Source organism: Centrocercus urophasianus, unplaced genomic scaffold, assembly GCF_019232065.1.
Source record: "Centrocercus urophasianus isolate 14NV4802_14NV808 unplaced genomic scaffold, USGS_Curo_1.0 seq_29, whole genome shotgun sequence".
NCBI lineage: Eukaryota > Metazoa > Chordata > Aves > Galliformes > Phasianidae > Centrocercus > Centrocercus urophasianus.
Window position 1 is genome coordinate 8,272,287 of NW_024884855.1, and position 26,448 is coordinate 8,298,734.

The following is a 26,448-nucleotide window of genomic DNA, read 5'->3' on the forward strand; positions in this document are numbered from 1 at the left end:
ACACAGCTGATGCCTTTAACCACCTCGTGGATTTCAAATCACAACTAGCACTGCTTTATATATTAAAAGTACATACAACCCCCCACCCCTTTCTATCACAATTCTGCACTGCACATGCAGTACAAAATCCAATTTGCAATATTGGTCTTCGTTTCATCAACAGGTGCAGCTTCAGATCAGGAAATACTCCAAATAAATCTAACTATTCCCACTCCAGTACTCAGATTTCCTTTATCTGCCCTCAGTGCTGAGTTACAAGCGATGCCACACAAGAAATGCTAATGGCAGAGCTTCCCATAAACGGAAGCTTTCAAAAAAGTCTCTTCCTTCATAAAGAGAGCTTACAAAATGAGAGCACTCAGGAAGACACCTTCCCTTAGCTTCCATTATCTCTGCTGAAATGCCAAAGCACAAGCAGGATTTGAGAAATACTGTTTAATGAGTCACTCTTTTATTAGTAGTCAAATTCATAAATCTCACATCTCCACGACTGCCCCTAGGAGCCAAGCAACCAGCAGGCTGGAACAAGGGGTTGTTATATGGCGTTAATAAAGTCGGGAGCCACTGAGAGGAAACGCTACAGCTGCAACTGATGCAAGGAAAATCTTGTCAGAGGGTGATACATTGACTACAGCACTGGAGGGAGGTGGGTTTTGTTTGTATTTTAATCGTGCAAAATTAAACCGAATTTCCATTACACTGGCGCCCAAAACTTTGACTTGTTCTAATTTTGCACTTGCAGTTTTTCCATCAATGGAGTCACAAACTGCACTTAAACAACGAACTGCAGTTGTGTCCTAGCAGCCATGTCAGTGCTTTTAATGCCCCATGAGAAAAACAAATGCACTTCAGTATTAAACTTCAAAACTCGTCATGACTGCGGAGGGAAGCGCGCTGACTCCTCACACAACCAACTTTGAAGCACGTTATAGCAGAGCTCCTGGAAACACCAGTCTGAAGCAGAACTGACAGAACTAAGCTGTAAGTCTTCAGGAAGAACCATCCTCCTGCACAAGAACATGCAGAGTTGTTCCCTGTCCCCCACAATAGAAAACCAAAGCCAACCAAAAAATAGATTCAACTGCGATTCCATAGACAGTTTAACGTCTGCTGTGAGGAACCATCAGCTTTCCAAAGCAAAGGAGTAAATCCTTGGGGGGACTGCAGAGGCAGCAAAACAAGTACATACACAGCAAACGTGCAACACCTGGAATTATTGCCCTTTAACACGAGAAACAAGGATCTTTCCCTTCAGAAAGAAATCCCACAAATTTAGTATCAAAGACTTGTGAGACACTGAGACTATTCAAGAGAGTCATTTCAATTTTTCTTTAGTCTAATAAGTAATTAAATTCCAACAGGTTAGTCCATTTCATTCTGATGGTATACACATCCCATTTCCCTAGGAGTGAGACTTGGCAATTCAGAGCTACAGCCTTCCTAGCCAGAGCATCCTGCTTAAGCACTATACTACTACACTAAATGCTGGCAGAAGTCTACACCCATGACACTGGACACAAGTAGCAGCCAAAGCATGAGCATCTCCCCAGGGTGAGATGAGCTGTTTTGGCTGCACAGAGAGAAGACAAAAGCTTCACTCTTCTCCCTTTTCTTAAGATTCAAAATGAGCACACGAAATCTCAGCTGCTTAACAAAGATGGAAAGGATTGCAACTTGCATTTGTTTCTGCCTGAAAATGAGTTAAGAGGAATTTTAACTCTGGAGTCCAGGAAGCAACCAAAACGGACTAATCCATTTCTGTTATCAAGCATGACATTGTGCACTGCTATTGAGAAACCTGGAAAAGTTCAACATTAAAAGGCAAGCACTTTTAAGACAAACATTCTTTCTGGCAGAGTTCATTCTTACCAAACGATTGCCATGGGTCAGAGGCAGTAGCTGCATCTGTGGATCCTCCCCAGGGATCCGTTTGGTTTGCAACAGCAGCAGGAGGTCCCCAGGGCTCTGTTTTCTGTGGGGCCGGTGCCGACGAGGGCAGGGCATCCATTAGGTCCAAAAGAGTAGTATGCTGAGGGCAGGAACAATCTGAGCTTTAATCAAGAGCATTACCGACCTGAAGTACAAACCCATGAGCGAAGAAGCAATTTATTTTTTTTCTCCTTTTACACACCTGCATTGACCAGTACTTTGAAATTTAACCCGCGGGGAAGAAGTTTTAAGCTATACAACAAAGCAATCCCAAAAGCATTAAAATGCTCAGTATTAAGCTATTTTTGTGTTACTGTATTTCAGCTTTTGGCAGCGTAACCGGGAATTTCTTAGTTGAAGGCACTACCTCCTTCTTTTTGGGAATTTTAATTGTGTCTCTGCGACTCTCCTCCAGAGCCATCTGTAATCTCAGATCATCTCCGCGTCTGAGGCGCTCCTCCTGCAAAGGAAATCAACACTGTTGATATAGACCATGAGCCTAGACTGTGCTGCCTGCTCCCTCCGGCGCGTGGCCCCGCTGCCAGGACAGCACCGCCGGCCTCACACTGCCTGCGCTCATCTGAACCCAGCAGGAGAACAGAGCTCCTGTGATTCTCAAAGCTCAGGAGCTCCCTGACCCCGCGCCGGCAGTGCTGCCACTACAACGTCCGTTTTGCTGCTTGAAATCTACCCTTGTGTGGTTTTACTCCTAATGGGAGAGCTATAAATGAAATGTTCGCATTCAAATCAGCACTGAATTGTGTAGTGATTTCAAGTCTACTTCTGCTGGCTTTTGTCAGCAGCTCTCTGCAACCTACATATATCGACCGATATATCTACAAAGAAATCCAAGTGAGTTAATCCAGCCAATTCCACGTGTATTTTGTAGGTTTTTAACATCTGTCAACTACCAAATTGGTGGTAGATTCAACTACTGCAAATATTTTTGCTGTGCTTTCACTTGGTCTTTCAGAAGTTGACTTACTCCACAACTGCCATTTCTCTCACAGTTTTTTAAGCTATTTCAACTGAGGTATTCTGATGAGTACTTTCTTTAACTTCATTGCTTAGTAACAACGAAGTTTACAGGGTAATAACTTCCTTCTCAAAGCACAGAGCTCCTGATGTGAAGATACAGCAGTATACTACACTTGTTCCAGGAAGCATTGAAAAGTATTATGGACACTCAGCATGGCAGATGTGAATTTCCACTCCGAGCTGAGATTCAACAGCTTCATTCTATATTCACATGCAGTAAACTTTACCCACAATTACAGCATTTACTCCAAATTCAGAATGAACCTCTTGAGACTTAACAAAATAATGTAGCAAGAGTGATAGTTTAGGAGCTACTAGTTTAGGAGTTATTTTAGAATAAGTTATTTATATATTCTAGCTGTGTGTTAGATCACCCTTCTGTTCCAGACAGATCTTACCGAATTAACAGATCATTCAAAAATTCATTATAATCAGAATTCACTGCCATTTCATATGCTGGCCCCATTAAATGAAGGCTTTCAGGACTAGTCATGTTTTCAGTTCTTCCTAACTGAAAACACCTTCAGCAGTGTGATGATTAACATCTTCCCACACAACAAAGTCTTCTTGCAAAGCGACTGCCATCTTCCACTAGTCTCAACAGCAGAAGGCCATAGCTACTTTAAAAAAGAGATTTAAAAGAACAATAAGAAAACAAAAAGAATGAAAGAGCAACACCTTCCAAAACGGCCTTTTTATTTATTTCTTTTTTTTCTTTTTTTTTTTTTTTTTTTTTTTTTTTTTTTTTTTTTTCTCCCCCTATTCCACCTGGAGCAAAGCCAAGCTGCCATTGCAAAGAGAGGCATGTAGTTGTAACTATGAAAGCATGAACACGTGGGAAACCTACACGGGCACTGACCTGCTCCGCCACCTCCCGGCTCATGGCCAGCGCCAACTGCAGCTGCAGCTCCTCTTCCCCACTGGTCTGGGGCCGGGCCTGCTCCAGCTCGGAGGAAACTCGAGGGGACGTTGCTGCTGGAAGACAAAGCAAATTGTACATGCTAAATACTAAAAAGGTGGCAGAGGTCTGATGTCTTCACTCCATATTCACCCCATGTTCAAACACCATTCTCCAAGGTCTGACGGTGGCAACACCGCAGGCAGCACCGGGCCATGGGGGGGACAGGGCTGCTCCCAGCACTGAGCCCTCAGCGCTCGGCCAACGGCAAGAGAAATTGAGAAGGGAGAAATCCACAAGGCAGTTCAGTAGCTTTAAAAGGAAAATGCAGCTGGGAAACAAAGGCTTTTTGTGCCAGCGAGGCTGCAGGATCACCACATCAGCAAGCTGACAGTGAGCAAGGCTGAGACCCCCAGCACCACAAGGCTTGGGGGAGAGTCATTAACTGGAGGTACAAAACAGATTCTTCAAGGACCATTTCTTGGTATTTCTTGCATCTTCTGATATCTGTAAGAATTTGCTGGGAGTCGGCCAATATCAGGGTAAAGCTGGATACCGCCCACTTCTCTGTAAAATAATACGGTCTTAAATGGGGAAGATAAAGGACTATTCTTAACTGCTAAGAAGCAGGCTCTGAGACCAACAGACCAGCCTTTCAGTCTCAAAATTTACAAAAATATTTTATCATTCTTTGCTTAAAAAAAAAAAAGTGTCTCATATAGGTCAGGGGTACTGTTTATTTCTTCTTGCTGGCCAGTCTGCCCTTGAGTGCAGGCTAACAACTAGCTGGTAAGCCCTCCCCATCCCCCCAAAACCATCAGGCTTGGCATCTAAAACAGAATTTCTCAATACATAAACTGTCTTGTGCTGCTACTTTCATGACAGTAGCATGCAGAACCCCCATCCCACTGGGATAGCACTAACAGGTTTATTGCTACAAAGTAATTAAACAACTTGCACACTCTCACAGATAATTTTCTAGCACCCAGAGATATTTCATCTTATTTTATTTTAGCAAGGATGCATGCATTTGATGGCAGGAATGGTAATTACCATTTTCTGAAATACATGTTAATATTCAACAAATCAGAACTATATTTTGAAACTAGGATGTCAAGATCATAGAAATCAGGTTCCTTCACAGGAGGTTGGCTGGGGAAATAAAAATGAAATTGCCAAATTGTAATCTTAAAATCACTTTTTCAGCCACTACTTCAATCCTTCCAGCATTCCCCCTAAGCTTTAGACCACAACAACGCTAGATAAGAAGTGACCACTCTTCTCTCACCCTGTGGGCATCCGGGAAGCTGCACTTAACATCCATCCCACCCCATTCTGCTCCTGAAGGGAAACATTTATCACCAGAAACTCAATTCAGTTCTGGTCCTGCTGCTTCCATGCGAACCCAGACAAGCTCCCTGGTGAAGGTGTTACTAATACTTCAATCCCATCACTTTTCAAACTCTTTCTCACATAAAGTATCTAAATTTAGCCAGCTTTGCAAGTCCATTTTGCTCCAGCAGTCACAAACTGGCTCTCCTATATGTTATTTGGAATATTAAAGAGTAAGAAGGAATAAAAAGGACATAGAGAACAGGATATCTGACAGCACGAAAAAGGATGGCCTTAAACAGTTGGCAAAGTCCAGTATCCTCAAACACAAAAATAAAGAGAAAAAACAACAGAAGAGGATAAAACTCAACAGGAGGTAACCGAAGGCAGCACATGACAGAAGAACTGAGATCTTTCCACATTCGTTTGTTTCATTTAACCAAGAGAGGAAAAAAAGCAGTGGGTACCCAGTGAGGCTGATGCTAAATGGGACAGTGCTTTCAGAGGCCATTGCAAGAAGCAGCACCGGGCACAGAGCAGCTGCAGAGGAGTTGGCATCAGAACCACCTATCCCCAAGGAAGGTTCCCAACACTTTTTCAACAAGTGGCCATAAGCCCAACCTAAAGGATAATTATGTAACCAACAAAATAGAGGAGATTATGGAAAGCACCAAGACAATGCTCAGAAACAGCATCACACGAGATGGAAAAAACAGAATATAAAAAATCTGATGCCTGAGAAGGGAAGAACGGAAATGTGGTGACATGCGAGAAGAAAAACACACTGGTGGCAATCTTCTGCAAACTGGTGGCATCACTGTGAAGTGCTGGGGGTACACAGAACGGTGTTCAGTGCCAAGCCACGAGCTTAACGCAGCTGTCATCAGCATTAGCACCACTGCAAAGCATTACCCAGAAGTAATCCAACATACCAAATGCAATTCCAGTCATACAAATCCTAGACTGATGGTTTCGTAACAGAATGCTGCAAAGATGCTTCCCCTCTGAGCACAGGGAATGTTTTACATGTTTATCTTTGCAAAAAGATTGAGCAGATTACAGTTGCTAAATACATCATGTTTGCCAATACTATGGAGTGCAAAAAGCCATTTAAGATCAAGGGGCAAGAAGCAATGATATAAAATAACCAGAAATACACTTCAGCCACAAATGCAATTGGGTCACCTCCAAGAAGCAGTTTTGCAGCAGGAACTACAGAAAGGAAGATTCCTAACTGATTTCAAAGCTGAGTGGGATACACGCACAAAAGGGAAGCAGCACTGGGAAGCAGATGGCAGCTGCAGCAGGTCAGGAAGGTCCCTCTGGCTTCTGTAACCACGGTGCTGGGGGAGAAGGTGGTTTCCTGGGCACTGTGCACAGGAGTTTTTCATCTCTGCTGACGTAATTACATTCCACAACAAGTTAGCAGCTGATGGGAGAACGACTTTACAAGCATATGAAATGGATTCCTTTAGTCACCAAACTCTTCCTTTAGCCTCACATTAAAAAACAAACAAACAAACATCATTAGAACATTGTCATCTGACATTAAAAGGCGAGCAGTGGTTGTAAAGCTATCTACATTAAATAGCAGACAGCATGGGATATTTTGAAAAAAGGATTAAAGGATGCTGAGCACACTGCTCTTGGCAGTCATATGGCACGCTTCACCCAGCAGCATCACTTCCCAAGTTGCTCAGCCCCACAACTGCCTTTCAGTGCCCACCATGTCCTGCTTTCACATTTTCCTTGCAAGGAGCTGGGATAAAGCTTATTGCTTTAGTGACAGCATCACTGCCACACAAAGACTCCCTTACCCCCCAGCACATGACAGTTAATTCAGATGTTTATGTCCGATGGGACTCAATAGATTGATTCTGACCTGCTAAGTCCCACTTTGGGGCTGCTGTGAGAATTTGGAGGTCCGAGCTCCTCTCAGCTGCTCAGCAACAGCTACAAGGGGAACACAGCATGGGGAAGTAATTTCCAACCTCAGTTAATCACTAAAGTAGGATTCTGCTGCACCATCTGTCTCCTGCACAGGCTGTGGCATCTTTCGTACGTATTTACTGGAAAAGTACTTCATCTTGGCTACATTAAAAGCCCTCTGGAGATGCCCAAAGGTAAAGTTAAGTAATGAGTTAAAACATATGTACAGTACACAGCTAGAAAGCAGAGCCACTGCCTGCATTAGTGATAAAATCAGTCCCAGTATAAAAATGACACTGAGTATCTTTATCCAGAAGCTTGGTTGTTGTTTTCTCATTGCCACTCTGCACCACATGAAGAAGCCCCATAGTGCCTGGAAAAAGAGAGCTTCACCTCTCAAATTATCAAATGCCACGTGCAAACTGCTTGTTCTGGGTGGAACTGTGCCAACCAGATAGATTCCCATGGAAAACTGATACAGGATGGGAATTAACAGCACCTACTGACGTGGCAAGGGGGAGCTGGTCAGCTTTACTGCATGATTTCCACCTGTACTGAAGGAAACGGAGCACATGGAAATTTTACTTAACACTGAAAAAATCCTTAAGGTTTATTACACAGACAAATTTTTCTCTCAGATGATCACTACACTCAACAGAGTAACTATATTTATCTGGATGCGTGTAAGTACAGAAGCCTGGTTACACCAATGCCACCTCCCACCTTTACTCAGAGCACCAAGCAAACACAACAGTCAGAGGATTAAATCAAGTTGTCAAGTGATGCCCGACAGAACACACAGAGGAGCATACCAGTCTTACTGCAACACCTCAAACTACGGATGCTACCCCTACAGTTCATCCAGACTCATTGCTGGATGCTATGCCAGATGTTCCATGATTCAATGGAGATGTATTCCAACCTGCAAGGCTGCAGAACGCATTGTAAGGAAACTGCAAACAGAGCGTTCTGACTGTTGTCATTTCCCACCTGAATGAGTTACTTCTGAATTATTTTTTGCTATAGACAAAAAGGGAGACAAGAGCTGCAACAGCTGAGTGAACGTAAACTTGCTGATGCTTCACAAACCTGCTTTTGAAGAATGAGTCAACCTAATGTGAATAATTGCTGGAAATATTAAAACACATCATTTCAGGTAGGAAGATTGCTCCCAATATCTTTATACACAAGGTTAACAGCCTTGGCATTTCACGAGGTCCATAAAAGCCTTTTTCAGTCCATCTTCCATCACTCCTGTATCCATCAGGCCAGCTGTGTAATGAATCTGAACTCCCAGCCAAGCAGCCTACCTCCGAGCAGAACGCTCCTGTGGGATCAGGTCATGCTGGGCACGCTGTGCTGCTCTGACTGTGCCTCGGCTGTGTGAGATCAGGACACCAGAATGTGCACCAGCTGTGCTCAGCAGCACTTCCAGCTGCAGCCCAAATCAAGGCAGCAGATGGGCTGAGGAAAGGATGCGTACAGTCTGAACTAACACAGCTCCTGGGCCAGGCCTGGCAGGACAGAACCTCTCAAGAAAGCAGGGCTTCTAGAAACTTGGCTTTAAAACACGAAACAACACAGGGGAGAACTGGTGTTTTATGGGGATCCTTTGAAATGAAGAATGTGGGCTCTGCTTCTGTCATGCTGGTGGCTCCAGTGACATCCCTGCAGTGAACCTCTGCTCAAAGAGCACCCAAGAAAGAGAGGTACTCAATGAAGGCCCTGACTGAGAGCAGGAGTTCTAACAAAGGTCTGTGAGAGCCTCATGTTTGGACTTAAAGCTCTATATAAAGAATCAGAATCCTATTTAAGTGACTGTTGGCAGCCACAGATGGAACAAGGCTAGAAACGATCTGAAGTTCTCAAAGCTGGGTGACAAATGTCGAGCAGAATGACAACAGAAATACACAAAGCCAGATCAGCGGTGGGGCACTGCTGATCCCAAACATCTCAAATATTACCTTTATATTCCTCCCACTCCCAGCCTGGTTAGTTTCAGCATCACACAACCATATTCAGAAACAAAACGTCTGCTACCAGATTTCATGCAAATCTATATAATTTACTTACTTTCTAAAAAACCTGAATAACTTTCACACATTTTGTAGTGGGACATTTCATTGTTTCTGACCTGAACGTCAGTAGCCCCTAAAGTTAGCATCTGGCCTCAACACATCACATACTGCTGGCAACACAGAGGTCAGGACGACGGCGCTTTTGAGCTTGTAGCTGTGAGGCACCTCTCATGGCTTCTATTTACACATCACAAGACTGTGATTATAAAAATATTAGCAGTTTTTTTTGCTGATGACTACATCAAAAGTAATCATCATAGGCCACAATGTATTCCCAGAATTAGACAAGCTTTACAGCACAGAGATACTCAGGGCCAACAAAGACATTAAGGCAAAGCCGTGAGGGGAAAGGATTTTAATGAAGTCTACCATGCTCCTCCACTGCATTTCTCACTTTTTCTAGCTGACTGCTGGAAGTCAGATGACTGCATCTGCAAGGAGAAGGGGAAAATGTCCCTATCCACCAGTGTGCCTTGCTGCAGCAGTAAGGGACAATGGTAAATCACTCCAGAGATATTTCTCTGTCTTTAATTCCCTCATCCTACACAGGCTATCAGCGCTGTTTCTATTTTTCCAGAAAGGATAATTTGGAAAAATCCTACCAGAACAAAACAAAACTCTCGAGCTCAACATCAAATACAAAAATCAAGTCAGGTATGCACAGTGGACACAAGCCTACACACACGCTTGAGGAGCTGGAGAACAGCAGCAGTTTGGGTATTGCAATACTGAATCAATGCTGTGCAGCTGAGCTTCTCCAACATGCTGAAGAAATCGAATGAAAATTGGTGCACTGAGCTCTCCAATGCTACCCACTGAGTAACTGACAGGAGAGGAAACATCCCTCCTGCTGAAGCTTCAGAGATTATCCACAGGAACTTACTTGCTCTCCCTGTGCTCTGTCTTGCAAAGGCTATGAAGCACTTTCAGACTGCCCAGATTGCTTCTGGAAGAAAGTTCTGAAAACTGGGAAATGTTTAAAGACATTGTGCTTGACTGCAAACAAGGAGAAGGCATTCAGCTAAAATCTCCCAAAATCTGCAATCCCCATCCATTGTGCCTAGCCAGGAATGAAAGTAAGATCTGCTGCCACCAAAATAACTTGATGAAATATTTCGCTTACCCACTCTGACAGAAGGGCTGTTACAGACTTTTCCCAAACTTTATTTGCATTGAAATACTAATCAAGTATGCTATATCTTTAGCAAGAATTAGTGTACATTTTCTAAGCAGCAAATCTCATGCTACTGGAAAAGATATTACAATTAAATCTAGATGCCTCTATGCAGGACAGTCTGTAACAGAGGAAGAATTACAGGGGGGAAAAAAAAGCAGGTTTGGAAATCTCAGGCTTGTCTGAGGTATGTGGCTAACAAGGGAAGAGGGAAAAATGGTTAAGAAATCATTACCTCAACAGGAATCTTTCAAATAGAGACACACAGCAAACCAACATGGAGGCAAATGAGAACACCCAGTAACCTCATGCTGGGTACTGAAAGAACGACCAAACTTGACATCTAGTCCCCCATCAAAATTCCTCAAATGTCCAAGGAATAACAACTCAAACACACCCTGCATTGCTCAATCCTTGCTGAGAGAAATAGCTGGGAGCCTCTGGCAGCACTCAGCATGACAAACACTGGTTGCGTGCCCCAATTAAAGTGTAGCTGGTGAAGAAAGAGCAGTGGGACAAACCAGAGGTGTGCTCAGTGTGCCTCGGTGGCTGTTAGTTCAGTCCTTCAGCAGACGTTAAAAACAACAATATTCCAAGCTATCTCCTTAATTAGGGATAATTTTTTAAGATCATTAAATGAGATCTGAGGTCTACATTAAAGAAAAAAGTATTCTGGCAGGGACAGAAATGTGTCTCCTTTAAAAAAAACACACTGAATCAATGCTCAAGCATGGTATTAAAGAAAATCTAAAATATCTGTTATTCCATTGTTAAAATAAGAGACAAAAATGGAAATTGCCATGCCTGGATGTCTTCACAAGCTTTTTGCTTATAGTCCTGGGTCCTAAAAGCATTTCCTTTAAGAAAAACATTACCTTCTCCTGCTTTTTCTCTACAGCCTTTATGAGACTGAGATATTCTTCATCCTAGCTTGCTTTGTCCTGGCAGCTTCCTGCTGCCTTCACAACAGAGGTTCTGACACCATTCCCACACTTTGGGATGCAGGACACAACAAACTGGGGATTCTTAAAACTGGTGCTCCATCGACTCACCACACTGGCTCTGTCACAGCCCCCCACACATTATAAGCATTCATTTAAGAAAAGATTTTCCTTCAGAATTAGACCACAACCACTGACATTTCAGCCAAAGCAGCTTTCATCAGATCATTACTTACATTAAGAAGGACTTAGTGCCAACTCAGGCCTCTTCCTAACATCACAGGGAGTTCCCCCAAGCACTGGTATAAAGAATCCATTCTTCCCACATCACCATATTTTTCTGGTGGCTTTATTTATTTATTTTAAGAATGAAATACAGTATTTTGTACTGATAGTTGCACGCCAAACGTTGATTGTATAAATATCAAAATACTGACACATTCACAGTGTTACTACTCTACAAACAGCTGAGCAAGCAAGAAAAGCAATAAAGGAAGTTCAGTTCCAATACTCTTGCTAAAATGGAATAGCAGCATCATGAACCTCCTAGCAAAATGATGCCAGACAAACCTGGTATTTGTAACTTTTTTCCACTTAAATTTAAAAGGGAAGGAAACATAAGAATTAAAAAAGTCAAGTAATTCTTTTAAAAGTAGGGAAAAAGAAAATTAATTAACCATCTCCCTCCTGGGATTGAGGACCCTCTCACATCAAACACTGGAATGTGTTCACAAAAGCAGCCCTACAATGCTATGCTTGGGAACTGACAGTAAGCAACTGCTTTTTAAATGGAGTTTATCAACACACCCATCCTCTCCAGACCAAAAACCCAACCAAAGAGACCTCAGTGCCACAGAGCAGGCCTTCCAGGATCCAGCTCTTGCAAACAGCCCCTTGCAATGAGCACCTTAACCCTTCTAGAAAGCGCCACGTACTCTCACTTCTAACGGCAAATCAGAATAGAAAATATCTCAAAAGGAAAAACAAAAAAAGAAGAAAGCTTTGCACAGGTTTGCTTGTACTTACAGCCATGGTAGGATGCTGGGGAGCCTCCAGACTTGCCATACTCCTGCTCCGAGTAGCTGGTGGACAAGTTGGGCTGACTGGAGCCCCGACCAAAGGTGATCTGGTTGCTGCCCACCCCAGTGGCCACCTGAGCCATGCGTTCTTTGGTCTTCAGTGCCTGGGCCCTCTCTGTCTTCAGTCGCTCGTCATCCTTCAGCAGAGACACAAGCTGCTTGGATTTCTCCCTCACATTGATGCCCTGGTCTTTACCATCTCGATCAATATACTGGAAATCTTTCAACGTTTGGATAGCAAAAATATTCTCTTTACACTGCTGCGCCACTCTCTCAGAACCAGTTTTAATCAGGTAATCTAACAGAGTGAGGGCCTTGTACACGTGTCGCCAGTTCTTGCCGTGGTCATTGAGTCGCTTCCAGATCATGCTCATAATTTCAGAGAAGGCCACAACGTTGTAGGTCAGATCTGCTATTTCAGTCATCAGCGAACTCGAGGGACCCCATGGGTCGTTGGAGGTCGCTTCCCGCACTTTGATTTCGGCCTCCGAGTAATTGTTCACAATGTTCTTCATCTGCCGCCTAATAGACGAAGTCGTCATTTTTATTTCCCTTTTCAGTAAGACAGCTGCTGGAACACAAAAAAAGGGGCTATATCTGCTCTTCTACGAACGTTTCTGAACTACGACGAATCCATACCTGTGGCTTATCTGTAAGAAGTTCCACTACAATCATTTCCTCTCTTCAAGAAAATGACACGAGAAAATGAAAATCATGACCTAAGCAAGAAAAGAAAACAAAGCACAATTAGTTGCGGCTTCAATTATTCCTACTTAAAAAGCAAAGCAGATACACTTTTGAGAAATTCTGTTAAGAGTGATGAATTTTCTCTCCGAATTTCTTCAGAGCGTCGCATTTTGGAAACAACTTGCTCTTCCCACCTCAAGAATAAGGGGTAGAGTAACTACGGCAAAGTTGCACTATAAAACAATATTGAGGCTCAATAACGTCTGAGCTGCTGAACAACACGAAAGCAAGAAAATCACTGTGCTGATGCAAATGCAGGATTTGAAAAGGGAACCAAAGTCCACGAAACTGAATTGCCTAGAATTTTTAATTACAGGAAATACAACATCAGCTTCCAGAGTTTATGGGAAATTACATTAGAGCTGACAGTCGCAGTCTGCTCCCATTGCTGCAGTAATCTTGTGCTGAGAGAACAAGCGAATTTCCTGCTAGTAGGCAAGCAATTTCCGAGGCCCCAGACAAATGCAGAGAGCACCAGGGTCAGGGCAGAGATCTTGAACTGTGCTCTGTGTTTGCTCGAGGCCCAGGGAGGAGCACAGAAGGATGCACTCAGCTCAAGGTGACCTTTGGTGCTAAGCGGATTACAGGGAATGTTTTTTCCAAATGCATTTCCTTTGTGCATCTAACAGCAGTCGCCAGACTCTCAATTTCTGCTCCGCGTGTCTTTCACACGGCACAGAAGAATTTTTAATTATACGAAAATGGAAATGTAAAACCAAAATGACCAGCAAGAAAACCCAAGGACAAGCTGTGGAGCTGGAAACCTGCTTCAGTTATTTTTTTAATGCCATTGTTTCAAGTAAACAGCGGCCTATTAAGCTTTAGAATATGTTACTGGAGCAAAATGGCAGTTTTTGCTGCAGCATACATGGGTTGCCTGAACACTAAGCACTGGTTCTGTATTTGACACATTAACAGAGATCGCATTCTTAAGATGTCCTCTAACGACATTTCTCCACACACCCAAAAGAAGGAACTGGCTTGCTTACAAACAACATGGGAAAGCAGCAAAGCACGGGCTTCCTTCCCAACACTGTTACCATTCTTCAAATTGTTATCATGCCATTTAAAATGAAAGCAGAATTAGGCGTCAGCTCAGACAGCAGGCAGCCCTATAACGACTTCTTCAGCATAAAGCCATATATCCTCCCTAGAAAACACCTCAGTTCAGCTACGGCAGAACAACTCCGGTGTGCTGCCCAATTACAGGGATGGAAAGCAAGGGCCCATCCTCTGCTGGGACATTCCCAGAGCCTCAGCACGGTCCTGCAGGAACGTTCCCATGCGCTCACAGCTGCGTGTCAGAAGTCACTGCCCAACTCTGCTGGCTCGCCTGTCCTCCTGAAAGCTCCCTTGTGTGGCTCTGAAGTGCACTATGCAACCAAGTGCCTCAGCTCCATCTGCCTCCACAGGAGAAAGAAAAGCACGTTTCATTACATCTTCCAGTTTCACAGATATTGAACACATCTCTTCAATACCACACATGATATCTGGAAAGGTAAATTTTACACTACACAGACACATTAGTCCTAAATAATCATTTCTGGTCAATGGAATAAGTAGGAAGGATGCTCCAAAAGTAACGCCTCCTATTTTATTATGTTGAGCCACATCAGAGGCAGTGGAGCTATGACCACTATGACCACAACAGTTGAAGTTGAACCTTCCCACCAATATTCCATTAAACTACATTGAAAAATATCATTCTGCAGCTGAGAATTCACTCTACCCAATTGTGCTGTACCCTTTGTATCTATTGTAGTTTCCATGGAAGCCTCACTTTTGGAGTGACCTATGTAGAACCAAATGATTACAATCACAACACAACTGTGCAAATCCACTGGCTGCAGCTCCACAAAGGAAAAGTATCTGCAGTTTGCTATAAGGCAAGGGCAGTAATGGGAACACAAGTCATGGCTCACGGAGTTCCTTGTTTATGAACTTCATTTTATTCTATTAAAAATGCAGAAGGTGATGGGAGTGCAAATAGGACATCTGTTTTTTCCTGTTGTTTTTTCTCCCCCTCCACATTCTGGTTGTAACATTCAAGACTATTTAGCAGGAGCAGTGAGCCTCACTGAGAACTCAGATGCTTTCGCTATCTGCTTCTGCATCACAAAAAGGAAGCGTTTGACCCTATTACAGATCCTGGAACAGCCAACAGCCCATCTTACCGGCAAAGAGATCAGAAAGAGCCAAACAACCCCACTGCACAGAAGTGAGAAACCACTTCTAATGCGCAATCACATTCTTGCACAGAAAGCTTGGACTGTTTCAGAGACCTCAGTGAATCCACATCCCACAACAAACCACCAGGAAGCACAATGCACTTGCAACTTCAGCACAAATCTGTGTTTGCATGCTTAACACCAGCGTTGCAAGGACAGCAGAAAGCAAGAGCAGTTGGTTGTAGCCACTGTCCCCTGCCAACAACAGGAAAAGCACCATCAGCTTCAGAACGTCTCTTTAGAAGGTCAGAGGGAGAAGAGGCTTGCTCAGCCCAGGTGAGCCTTCCAAACCCTGCCTCCCTGGGCCCTCTCTGATAGAAACACACATTTCTGTAGACAACTAAGTGAAGCTTCCTTGTGCTATCGAGGGTAACCCGGAGGGCAATACTCAATTTCCTTTTCACTATGCTGATAATTTCATTACACAAATAATCCCAATGAATTCTCACAGTGCTTTTTCAGACACAATGTTCAGACAGAGGGAATTCCTGACTGAACTTCTCAATAGCTCTCTCGGAGATCAAGCTCACTAAATGAAGGAGACCATATTTAATTTGCTGAGACTAATGCAGAACTGAGGCCAAGCCACAAAGTCCTTAAGAAACTCAGTTCAAAGAAGCAGCCACATGAACCCACCTATATGCAGACTTTCAGCAGAATCCACTCAGATCTCAGGAATGCAAAACTCAAACCAGGGTTTGTCTCCCTGATAAATGCCCTTCCCTTTGAGCCTGGAGGTAAATACGTACACAGCCCAGTTGGGTATGGACTGGAGATGGATGGAAAGCCTTTCACATCACATGGGCAAGAAAAATGGTGAAAAACTACAGTAAATACAAGCAGGTTGTCAGAAATTTGCATTAAAAAATTGCTGTGGACTACAGTGAACATCTAATCTAATTTATGCATCAAGTTATATTTTTTCCAAGTCACTAACTGAATCATCTTGCAATTTTCAGGCAGTCACTGCAGACATCTTCATTTACATCAGAAGATTTCCCTTTACACACAGAAAGATAACCACAAGCTTTCAGCCTTGGACTCACGCTGCAGTTAAGCAAAGAGCTTTTGCTGTCTAGCACCAAACACTCCAAGAGCTCTGGCAGTGCCCAGGACCAGGCCCACAGCAGCTGTGGGCAGCACACAGCTTGATTTCTGAGATCTGAACATACATAGACTCCGAGATCTGCTCTCTTTGCTATCAGGGTGAAGTGACAGAGGCAGGAGCTGAATTTTAGGGTACATCCGAGACTCCGGAGGTTGGGGAATGCTTCTCACCAGGCTGCAAAGAAGCCGGCTGGAAGGGAAGTGCTGCCAGATGCTGAGTAAGGGAGAGTTCCCCCAGACAGAAACTCAGCCCACACCTGCACAGAGCACAGGATCTGCCCACAGACACATCCCCAGCCGTAACCATCAGCCAGCAACTATTTATGGAAAAGGAAAGATTCAAATCACCTGGCATTGTAAATTCTCACCTTGCTTTACTGATGGTACTTGTCATGTGTACAGACACAACTACTGTGCTTTCAGAAAGCCTTATTTGCCACACATGGGAACCAGAACTCGTTGATAAATGAACAAAGTACAAACGTTTATGTGAAATCCAGCCAAATAATAACCCAGAAATAAAAATGACAGCAAAAACAGGTTGGATATTTAGGAAAAAATTCTTCTCTGAAAGAGCGGTCAGACACCAGCAGTGCTGCCAGGGAGTGGAGGGGTCACAGCCCTGGAGGTGCTCCAGACTGGGGAGATGTGGCACCTGGGGATGTGGTCAGTGGGCATGGGGGGATGGCTTGGACACGGGGATCTGAGAGAGGTCTTTTCCAACCTGAATGATTCGGTGATTCTGTGTTTTTTTTTTCTGACTTTTCTTACGCTGGATCCCACACTGCTAAAGAAATTCTCCAACTCAGTTCACAATACACTTCCCTGTTTATAAATAATTCTTACGGAACAACTGGATGACCAAAAAAATATCACCAGACTGCCCACAGTGCAATATCCACTGTAATACAAACATTGATCCCAAAACCAAACAGGAAGAGGGACAACTGTATGCTGCAATGCCTCGAAGAAGAGTGGGAAGAGAAGCAGGGAAGCTTGGTACTGTGCAGACGAGCCAACAAGCAGCACACTTATTAGCTCTCTCTTGCTGTTACACAGCAGAGAAAACAGCAATTCATGTGAATAAGGCAGCAAAATGAAGACACTGAAATTACCATCAATGTCCTTCCTTTTGCTTATTTAGGAAATGAATTATAAACACAGATTGGCAAATGGTTTGAAGAACAGGCTGATCTCCAGAAGAAAGGTTTGATTTCCATTTTATACAGTTTAAACGCTTGTCCTCCCCTCAGTTTAATTTCTGAGAAAAGGAAACGGTTCAAAATTAAAAGTTTTGGAAGCCTTCCACTCCCTTTTACAAATGAGAGAACAAGCCCAGCTTTCACAGACAGCAGGTGGCCGAATGATTTCTTTAAATCGAGAGTTAATACTGATAGATACCCTCCTTCAAACCATGCATATTCATGAAGCCCAGGGTTAGTTTCTGCACTGACTGCACAGCAGTGCCAAGTCCAGCCCTCCACCCAGCCACAAAGCAGATTTACAGACACAAATTTACCTTCAGTTGCTTCTACTCCTTTACCACCTTTTCTTACTACAAGCCTACCTAGCATAGGAAGGCAGAGCTGAACGGAGAGCTCAGCTCGCACCTCAGCCTACAAGCAGGAGGCACAGGGCAGAAAGCCAGGGACGAGAGCACAGCAGCACCACCTGCACTGCCAGCACCAGTTCTGCAGCAGCTCACATCTGGCTTTGCTGAAGTACAGCCATGCAGCCCCAGTGATGCTCACAAGTTTGCCTCTGCGAGAGCCGTGCAAATCACCGCAGCAATCCAAACCTGAGCAACGCTGGAGGTCTAATTTTAGGATTACAAGCTTTGACAACATCTCTTTAGAATAACACATTCCTCCTTCTACGGTTAGGTCAAGTGTCATCGACAGTCCTGGCTTCATTTTATGCAGCAGACCACAGTTTATTTTCCACCAGTAATACAGCAAGTACCGGGTGTAATGAGTAACAGAATATTGCAGAATTACAAACAGCATAAGGTCAAGCCATTACGCACTGAATCAGAAATGCTACATGCAAATTAATCCAACGAGGCAGTGAAAATACCTACCCAACCTCTCAAAAGGAGCTTGTTCTCTGGGGATTACCTACTTGAATGAAAGGACTTCATCTTTGATTCTCACAATTAGGGAAGAAAAAAGTAATCACCCAATGCATGCCTTAGAAAAGGGCAATAATTTGAAATAAATTCAGTTCACCAGCAATGCTGAGCAGTGTTTTCAAATGAATTAAAGACAGTGGGAGACATTTCTCTCTTTTCATTTTGGAAGGGAGAAGGAAGACATCTGATGTTCTTGCCAGAGGACGAGCCTTAGATTATAACTGATTACAGAAGCCCAGCCTTGGTAGTCGGGCTGCTTACAAGGTGATGGGCACCAGCCACAGGGAAGCCATCACTCCCCCACCCAGCAGCTCAGAGCCTGACAAATCAGCTCAGCCACCAGGGCAGTGCAAGCAGTGCAAAGGAAGAGCCTGCAGGACTACAAAACGTGAGCTACATCCTCAGCTCTTATACTGCTTTACACAATTTTGGAATACCACCAACAACCATATTCCTATATATGTTTGAGCTCACCCACCAGATGTCATGTGGGGAAGGTACCTTCTCCTTACAGCTGCACAAAGATCTCATTAACTCCATTTGGTTTGCACTTCATTACTACAAAGCAGACGTCACCATGAGCAGTTTCTTCTCCCCACCCACACACCACAGCCATGCAACCACATTAATAAACTCAATAGGACAAAGGCAAACACTCATCATGACACAGATTAGGAAAGAACACTGGTTTAACTCTCCATGTTACCACAGCTAGAAGCTGAGAGACTAATTAATACTTTTACATTACAGCATGAATTTCTAATGAACTGTTTGAGGAACAGTCAGATCTGCAAAGCCATCACTGTTCAGACAACCAAGACCAGCTACATTTTTCTCATGTAACACTGCTAAGGTAATGGCTACCTGCACAAATGGGAGCCTGTAAAGAGCCCAGTGCTTGATTTAGTATCTTAGCCACATTCTTCAGTGCTCATCCACAGGCTATGTGACTTCAGGCGCCACCTGACACAGCCACCATACTTGCACGCTCCTCTTGAAACATCAACACGTGGATTTAATTCACCTGTAACTGGCAATAGTTAACATGAGGTTACTTCATCCCTAAAACATTAAGCTACATGCAGATGTGTGCTCATGACTAATTAAGTTGCAATAAGTGGGAAACTTGTAACCTAAAATTCTCCGTGCATGGAATTTTTTTTTTTTTTGGCCAAAATCAGAAGATCCAGGGGAGCTGGGTTTTCTGACAGATTGGTCAGAATTAATCCCAAGGTCACTCTGAAGTACTTTGAAATACAAACAAGGGAAGTAATATTCATTTCAACAGCACTCCCCAGCTACAATTCACGAGGCAAAAGCTAAAGCTGCATGTGGAAGCTCAAATAGCTGCAAAGACAGCAGCTGAGCCCTGAGACTTGCCTTCAGCAGGTAAGAACTGCAAGCAGGGGATTTTCTGGGAGATCTCCTTTTTATCACCCAGAAGAGTAAAACTTATTCACTTTGTTTCAAGCTGAAGACAGCCACTAAAAAGGAACAACAACAGCAAAAAAAAAAAAAAAAAAAGGGGGGTAGCACTATGAAATCTTGGACCTGTCCTTCCTGCAGACTGATTTCAGCTATCTGTCCCGTAACACGTCCATCTTTCCCTCTTATTCCTCCTTATCTTTTCATACCATGCACCTTCCGTTCCCAAATATTTTTCATGCACCCAGCTGCTGCTCCTCTGTCTGCAGCCTGACTTAAGCTGGGTTACACTTAGCAGGAGCCAGCACTCACAAACACTGCTAATTAGTCATTTTGGTCTGCTTCTGCGTTGCCTCAGATCCTGATTTTTGACCTACATAAAGGTCATCTTTGATGGAAGTGAAGCACTGGAAGACAAACAAATCAGCCCACCTGTTAAAAGGACTCCTTGATTTTTCTTCATTATGCCGTTTGTAACTTTCTGCTTGCTTCATTCAGGCACTGATAAGGATCCTCCTATTCCCAAATGTAAATATTTATTCTTATCTTTATTCTTATTTTGTTGATGACTGTGGAATTAGGAAAAAAAAATCTACCTGGAAAAATGCCAGAGAATCCCACATTCTCCTCAGCAGACACGCAGCAATTTTCAGCTGTCATCATGATTGCTCCACGCTTCTGAATCTATCCTACAGCATCAATACTCTACCTACTCTCTACCTATTCTGGACACTTAGATGGAAAGTGAGTGGGAGTTTGCTCGCTGTGCACATAGAGGATGACAAAGACTCGTTACTAAAAAGCATCTGCACCTGTTTCATTATTAAAGGGCATTTATTGCAGTCAGCTCTTGCACAGCACACGTCACAGCCCCCCGTTTTGATACTCTGCCTGTTCTGTTCATGTCCTGAGGAGTCCGTAGACCCTGCAAGGAGCCCCAGAGGCAACACAAAGCATCAGGATCTGAGGCAACACACAGCACTCGTAATACAGAAGTCAAACCTCTGGTACTTCAGATGCATTTGGTTATAGCTTAAGATGTGATTTTCATTTTGTTGCTGTTGCTGTGTTGGTGAATGTACTTCAAACCACGTAATACTACTTTCTGTACATCCCATGGCTGCCTGCACTGCCCTGTGGATTATTTTTTTAACCACCTTTACTGCATATTATTAAAAGCAGTCTCTCTCTTCAGATTTATAAACAGAACAAGAAAGTGACTTAAAAACTCACCCACTCCATTTTCTAATTTTTTTTCGAGAGCGTTCCATCTAGTTTGAATGCACAGCAGACATTCTAGTCCATTAACATCCATCAGCTAACAGAAGGGTAATGAATTCATCAATACTGCTAAAACGCGTGGGTACAGGATCATGCTGAATCATTTAGTAACTACATTTGCAGCAAGAAAAGCTCAAACAACCCACCCTGTGCTGTCAGCAACCACCTTCCTGAAGGAGGAAAAATGAATGTACTGAGATCACCCTCAATCCTGTTATCCCTCTTGACAAGGCTGGCTGTGTCCCCACACACAGCACTGCTGTGCCAATGAAATCTGTCTGCTCCCACTCGCCCCTGGACATCAGCTGCCTCTGCCAGACCACCTGGACACCTGCAAGAAGCTTTCATTGCTCATTTTCCAGTAAAGGACATATGGGCCTGGCTTTCCCCTGCTTGCTAGCAGTGGAGTCATGTAAGTCTTTAGAATAAAGTTCTCAGGTTATAAAGGAAAACAAAACTAAAAACAATCATGGTTTGATGGTATGGTTCCATCAACACCAGGCTAGCACTGCAATTGTTAAATGTGCTACAGATCCAAATCCAGCTTTTCCTTGCTAGCTATTTTCAAAGCTAAGGAGGGACCACCTCCTTCCAGCAACAAGTAGTCCCAACAGTGCTGAGTTCTAAGTACATAAAAAGCAAACAGCTCCCCAAACTGCCAACAAACGTGGAAGCAGGACTACCAAAATTCCCGTACCTTTAGTCCTGCCACGGGTCAGAGGAACCACATTACTGAGTACAGCAGCAGTAAGTTATTGTTCTCATAACACTGAAAGGAAATAGTATCTACTCTTTAAAACAAAAAGTCAGACTTGATAATATTAAGAAACAAAATGATCTTCAAAGCGTACATTAGAAACTACCTTGCTTGCTTTGCCTTGTCAGATCCACCAGGCCTGGTATTCTCTGTCTCACAGCAGGTTTATAAAAGATAGTTGGTATATTGCACTTTTGTTTACACTTTCAGCTTTTTATGGTATCTACTCTTAATTAAGGCCCAGAATAAGCAGTGTTTTGTTAAGGTAGCCTTCACAAACCGAGTACAATGAACTCCACACTCAGTAGTCAGCCTCCTTAATGCAGATAATGCCTTACAATACATACACTTACACATGTGTCTACATATCCTTAACTCCCACAGCTTAGTTCAATTAATACCATTAAATCTTTAATGCTCAGCTTCAAAGGCTTTCCAAAATTTTTAATAGCTCTCATAGGTTAGCATGAATGTTTTAAGTCTTTTTACTATATTTTAAATAAACTCATCTTTTCTTTCCACTTTGATGTCTGCCTTTCTGACAATGCTCTGCTCTCTGAAGCTCCTGGCACCTTGTTTTCTGCAAAAAGGTGACATTACAAACTCCAAAAGATATGTTAATAGCTGAGCTGCAATCAGGGACTTTTCCTCTCACCTGCCCTCCAGGTTGGGAGTTGGCCATGGAACTGCTTTAATCAAAACAATGTGGCAACCCGTAAGGAGAAAGGATGCAACACTAAGGGAGGGGACCCAATTTGCATCTATTTAGCTTGTAAGCAGCAGGCGGTGCTTAATTCTCCTTTACTCTGCTTTCCCATGAAAGGAGAAAATAGAAAAGATACTGTATTTTAATAGCAGCATAGGCAAAGTGCAAGGGGGGACTCACAGAGCACAGGCTCCACAGCATTTAAAACCACAGAACCCCCCGAACTGGAAGGGACCCAGCAGGATCACATCCTGCACTGCACCCCTGCAGGGGGCTCAGCATCCCTGTGGGGCCTTGGACACCACCCTCCTTCATCTGCTCTGCTTCTGTGCTCTGAGGTTGGAAGGGAAGCAAGTTTTGATGATGTGTTTAAGCTTTTTTATAAAGCACAAACTAGAAGGAAAACAAACAGATTTTCCTCCTCCTTTGAAGTGTATTTTTCTTTTTTTTCTGAATTAGAAAATAGAAATCCCTTCTTAAAATAAAACCAAAGATCAGCATTTCCAGAGACAGGAAAAGCCACCGTGCATTATATACACTACCCAGAAAAAAAAAAAAAGAAAAAGAAAAAAAAAAGCTGGAAACTCTGGCTTTGTCCCAAGGCATCCAGACACAGCTCTGTGCTGGCATGCACACAACAAAGACGCTGAATTCAGGATGTTCAAGCACGTTTCCTTCACTTACACCTGGTAAGCTAACAGTATCAAAGCCCTACATGTTACTTTTGGCATCGACTGCAAGCGACCAGCGCAGCCCCAGACCCCTCACGTCCAAAGCCATCACCTCAGGACAGAAACCCCCTCAGGAAGCATATTAAAAATGGCGTAATGAAGGCAACCCACAAAACAATCGGTCCTCCTTTATATCTTCAGTGCTTCAGCAGCTGCAGCATCAGCACAGAATCACCACCACAACGAGCACCTCTCAGCACCACATGCTGCACATACGTACCATGTTCTGCCCTGCAAAGCACCCACAGGTACTCTCTTGGAGGCATCACATATTCAGGTTATTGGGAAGTTAGATATAAGAGGATGCTCTTAGTTGGAAGACAGACACAGAAACGTCAGTCGTGCTGTTCAGCGTGCTTTAAGCAGCAGGCGAGGCAAAAGGAGATTATTCCCCACGTTGTCAAACACACAGAAAGCCAGACGTGTCTGGAGAGGCACTCTGACATGTCACTGTGCCTCCGTGCCTCACAGAAGGGGCAGTGATTTGTAAAGTTGAAATGCAACACTTAAGCAGTTCAGCTGACTAAAATAACACCCTCGCATCCTTTCATTATATACCTCAGTGTTTCTCTGAAATAAAAGTTTAAAAGAGAGTTTTAAAGTGATTTTGTTTGTTGTCACAAAAACATTCATCCTCTGTTTTCCCTAAAATTCAAGAATTCTAAAACAAACAAACAAGACCTGTTACAAAGCTTTCTGTAGGCTGCCTCTTTATTAACTCTTTCCAAGAGAGCTATAAGCACACAAACAGGAATCTTGTAGGCACATCATCCAAGTACCAATCTTTAAAAAACACCCTCAGAAAGCAGTTCTTCTGATGAAAAAGTGGGACGTGTAACTGCAGTCCAACACAACGTCCTCCTGTTCTGAGCAGCACGCAGAAATCGGTGCTTTCAGAATCTAACAGGAGAAAATGACAGACATTCTCAATGGCTGCACCTGCAATGTTAAATATTGATTTCCAATCGTTGTTTGCACGCTCCTAACGAGGGAAGCACTTGGTGCCACACTGTTTATCTGAGCACATTCCTCCAGAGGCATTATCTTTAGTTTCTGAGAAACGCTCTCCCAAACCGGTAACCGAAGTGTAACTTTTCTGACCTTTGTTCAACAACAGCAGCAACAATATAGCAACACTTCTCATCATCAGTAAGCATTGCAAGCCTTTAAAAAAAAAAGAGAGAATCACTGCAAGAAACACAGCATTACAAGAAACAATCATAAAACCATGCAATAAGCTGGTATGTGCTCAGAGGCAAATGTTTTATCAGATAACAGATGTGAGTCTGATGCTTTCAAATGGCTTTTGCACAAAGAGGTTTTATCAAATGACGAAATACCTGGGCAGGAGCGCTGCGAAGATTCACCACATCTCCCCTGGATCTGCACACTGCTGGAAATGCAGGATTCCTGTCTCTCCTTAAGCAGACATAACTCCTGATGCTGCAGCAACGTCACCAAATGGTAACGTGTTTCACTGATTAATTAGCTAACTGAATAATTAAAAGTGCTGAAGTTCTGTTTTTCAAATAATAATTTGGGCACTTCCCTTCACATACAGCATGACAGAGGACAGCGTGCCTGGCCATCAGTCAGAGGGCAGGCAGGCACATCACAAGCTCTATTTACAACAGAAGGATGAGGACTAATTAACGATCTTCAGTTTTTGCTGATTTTATAGGGTTAGGGAAGGGGCTGGATCAAACAGCTGCATCTTCCTGCTGGAAGTCACAAGCCTTATCCCTGCGCAGAGTTGGGTCTTAGCAGAAAGGCAACAGCACCAGCAACCGGGTCAAGAGAACAGGCTGAGAAAATCCTGACTGCTTCAAAATAAAAATCAGGAGAACGGTCAAACCCAAACATTGCTCAAGTCAGCTCACCCAGCCAGCAACACACAACTCACCGCTCCAGTACGGGTTTCTTATCTGCAAGGAAAGATGTCTGAGGGAGACTTTCATGCCTGCGTCTCAAGGGAGGAAGTTGCTTTTAAAAATACTTTGTTTTGCCTTTCCCCAAGGAATATCAGAACTGTATTCTGATTATTTTTGTGCGTTTTGTCCGGGAGGTTCTACAAACAAAGGTCTTATTTGTGAACTGTGCAACCCTTACACTAGTGAGCAATTACTCATGCAATCAGTGCCAACGAAGTCAGAAGAACTGACTGGGAAATAAACTGTTTGCCAACCTAAGGGTTGCACAATCAGAAAAAAATACAACAGAAACACAAAGGGGGAGAAATTGCATCTGACAAAAACTACAATCAAGAAATACCTGGCAACAGATTGTTATTTAAGTACAAGGAAGGGATTTAAATAGGAACAGTTGTAATAAGATTACACAATTCTCCATGAAAACTCTTAAAATGCCTTTGTTCTAGTAAAGCTAGGAAAGACCACTGCCCTGGTAAAGGTTCAGAAACTGCTAAATCGATGTTAACTCCAGAAATTAATGTAAGTTCAAACCAAGAAAAAGAAACATCATTATCAGCTCCATCACCCACCTCACGCCTTCAGCTTGCATGGGAGATTCAGCATACATTGGGAGATTTCCCCGTGGCACAGTTCAACCCAACGGAACAAGCCAGCAAACTGAAGTACAGAGCTCACTCTACTTGGGTTTCTGCTTCTTAAGTAATGAAAACTACCAGTCTGATTTTGGAGACATTACCTTATGATGTGACACCTTCAGAACTGCAAATACATCCCTCCAAGCAAGGTTAACTCAACGTCTGGCAACTGGGTTTCTCAGGAGGGACAGACGTGGCGTTTAACTACAGCCCTCACAATTCACTGCCCATCTCTATGCTGTCGTTTCTAGAACAGCAGCCCCACAAATTGGGCACAAGTTCAGCTACTGCTACACTGAACAACTGCCAAGGGTATTCTGACTCTATCCTGTGGACTGGACATAAAACACCCTCAGGTAAAAGTTCCCAGC

General features: G+C 43.3%; 1 protein-coding gene across 6 annotated transcripts in view; it reads right to left on the reverse strand.

Annotated features, from left to right (window-relative positions):
• EPN2 (epsin 2) overlaps nt 1-26,448 on the reverse strand; it is a 39,942-nt gene that overhangs the window by 9,064 nt on the left and 4,430 nt on the right. The window contains exons 1-5 of one of the 6 annotated variants that reach the window (XM_042827551.1): nt 26,179-26,438; nt 12,346-13,117; nt 3,815-3,942; nt 2,297-2,389; nt 1,870-2,029 (exon numbers count right to left, since the gene is read on the reverse strand). In XM_042827551.1, the coding sequence (XP_042683485.1) occupies nt 1,870-2,029; nt 2,297-2,389; nt 3,815-3,942; nt 12,346-12,940 (976 nt within the window). In that variant the 5' untranslated portion in view covers nt 12,941-13,117; nt 26,179-26,438. Of the gene's footprint in view, nt 1-1,869; nt 2,030-2,296; nt 2,390-3,814; nt 3,943-12,345; nt 13,118-25,414; nt 25,682-26,178; nt 26,439-26,448 lie in introns of those variants that run through there. The other 5 variants (XM_042827552.1, XM_042827555.1, XM_042827553.1 and 2 more) reach the window with 5 other exon arrangements.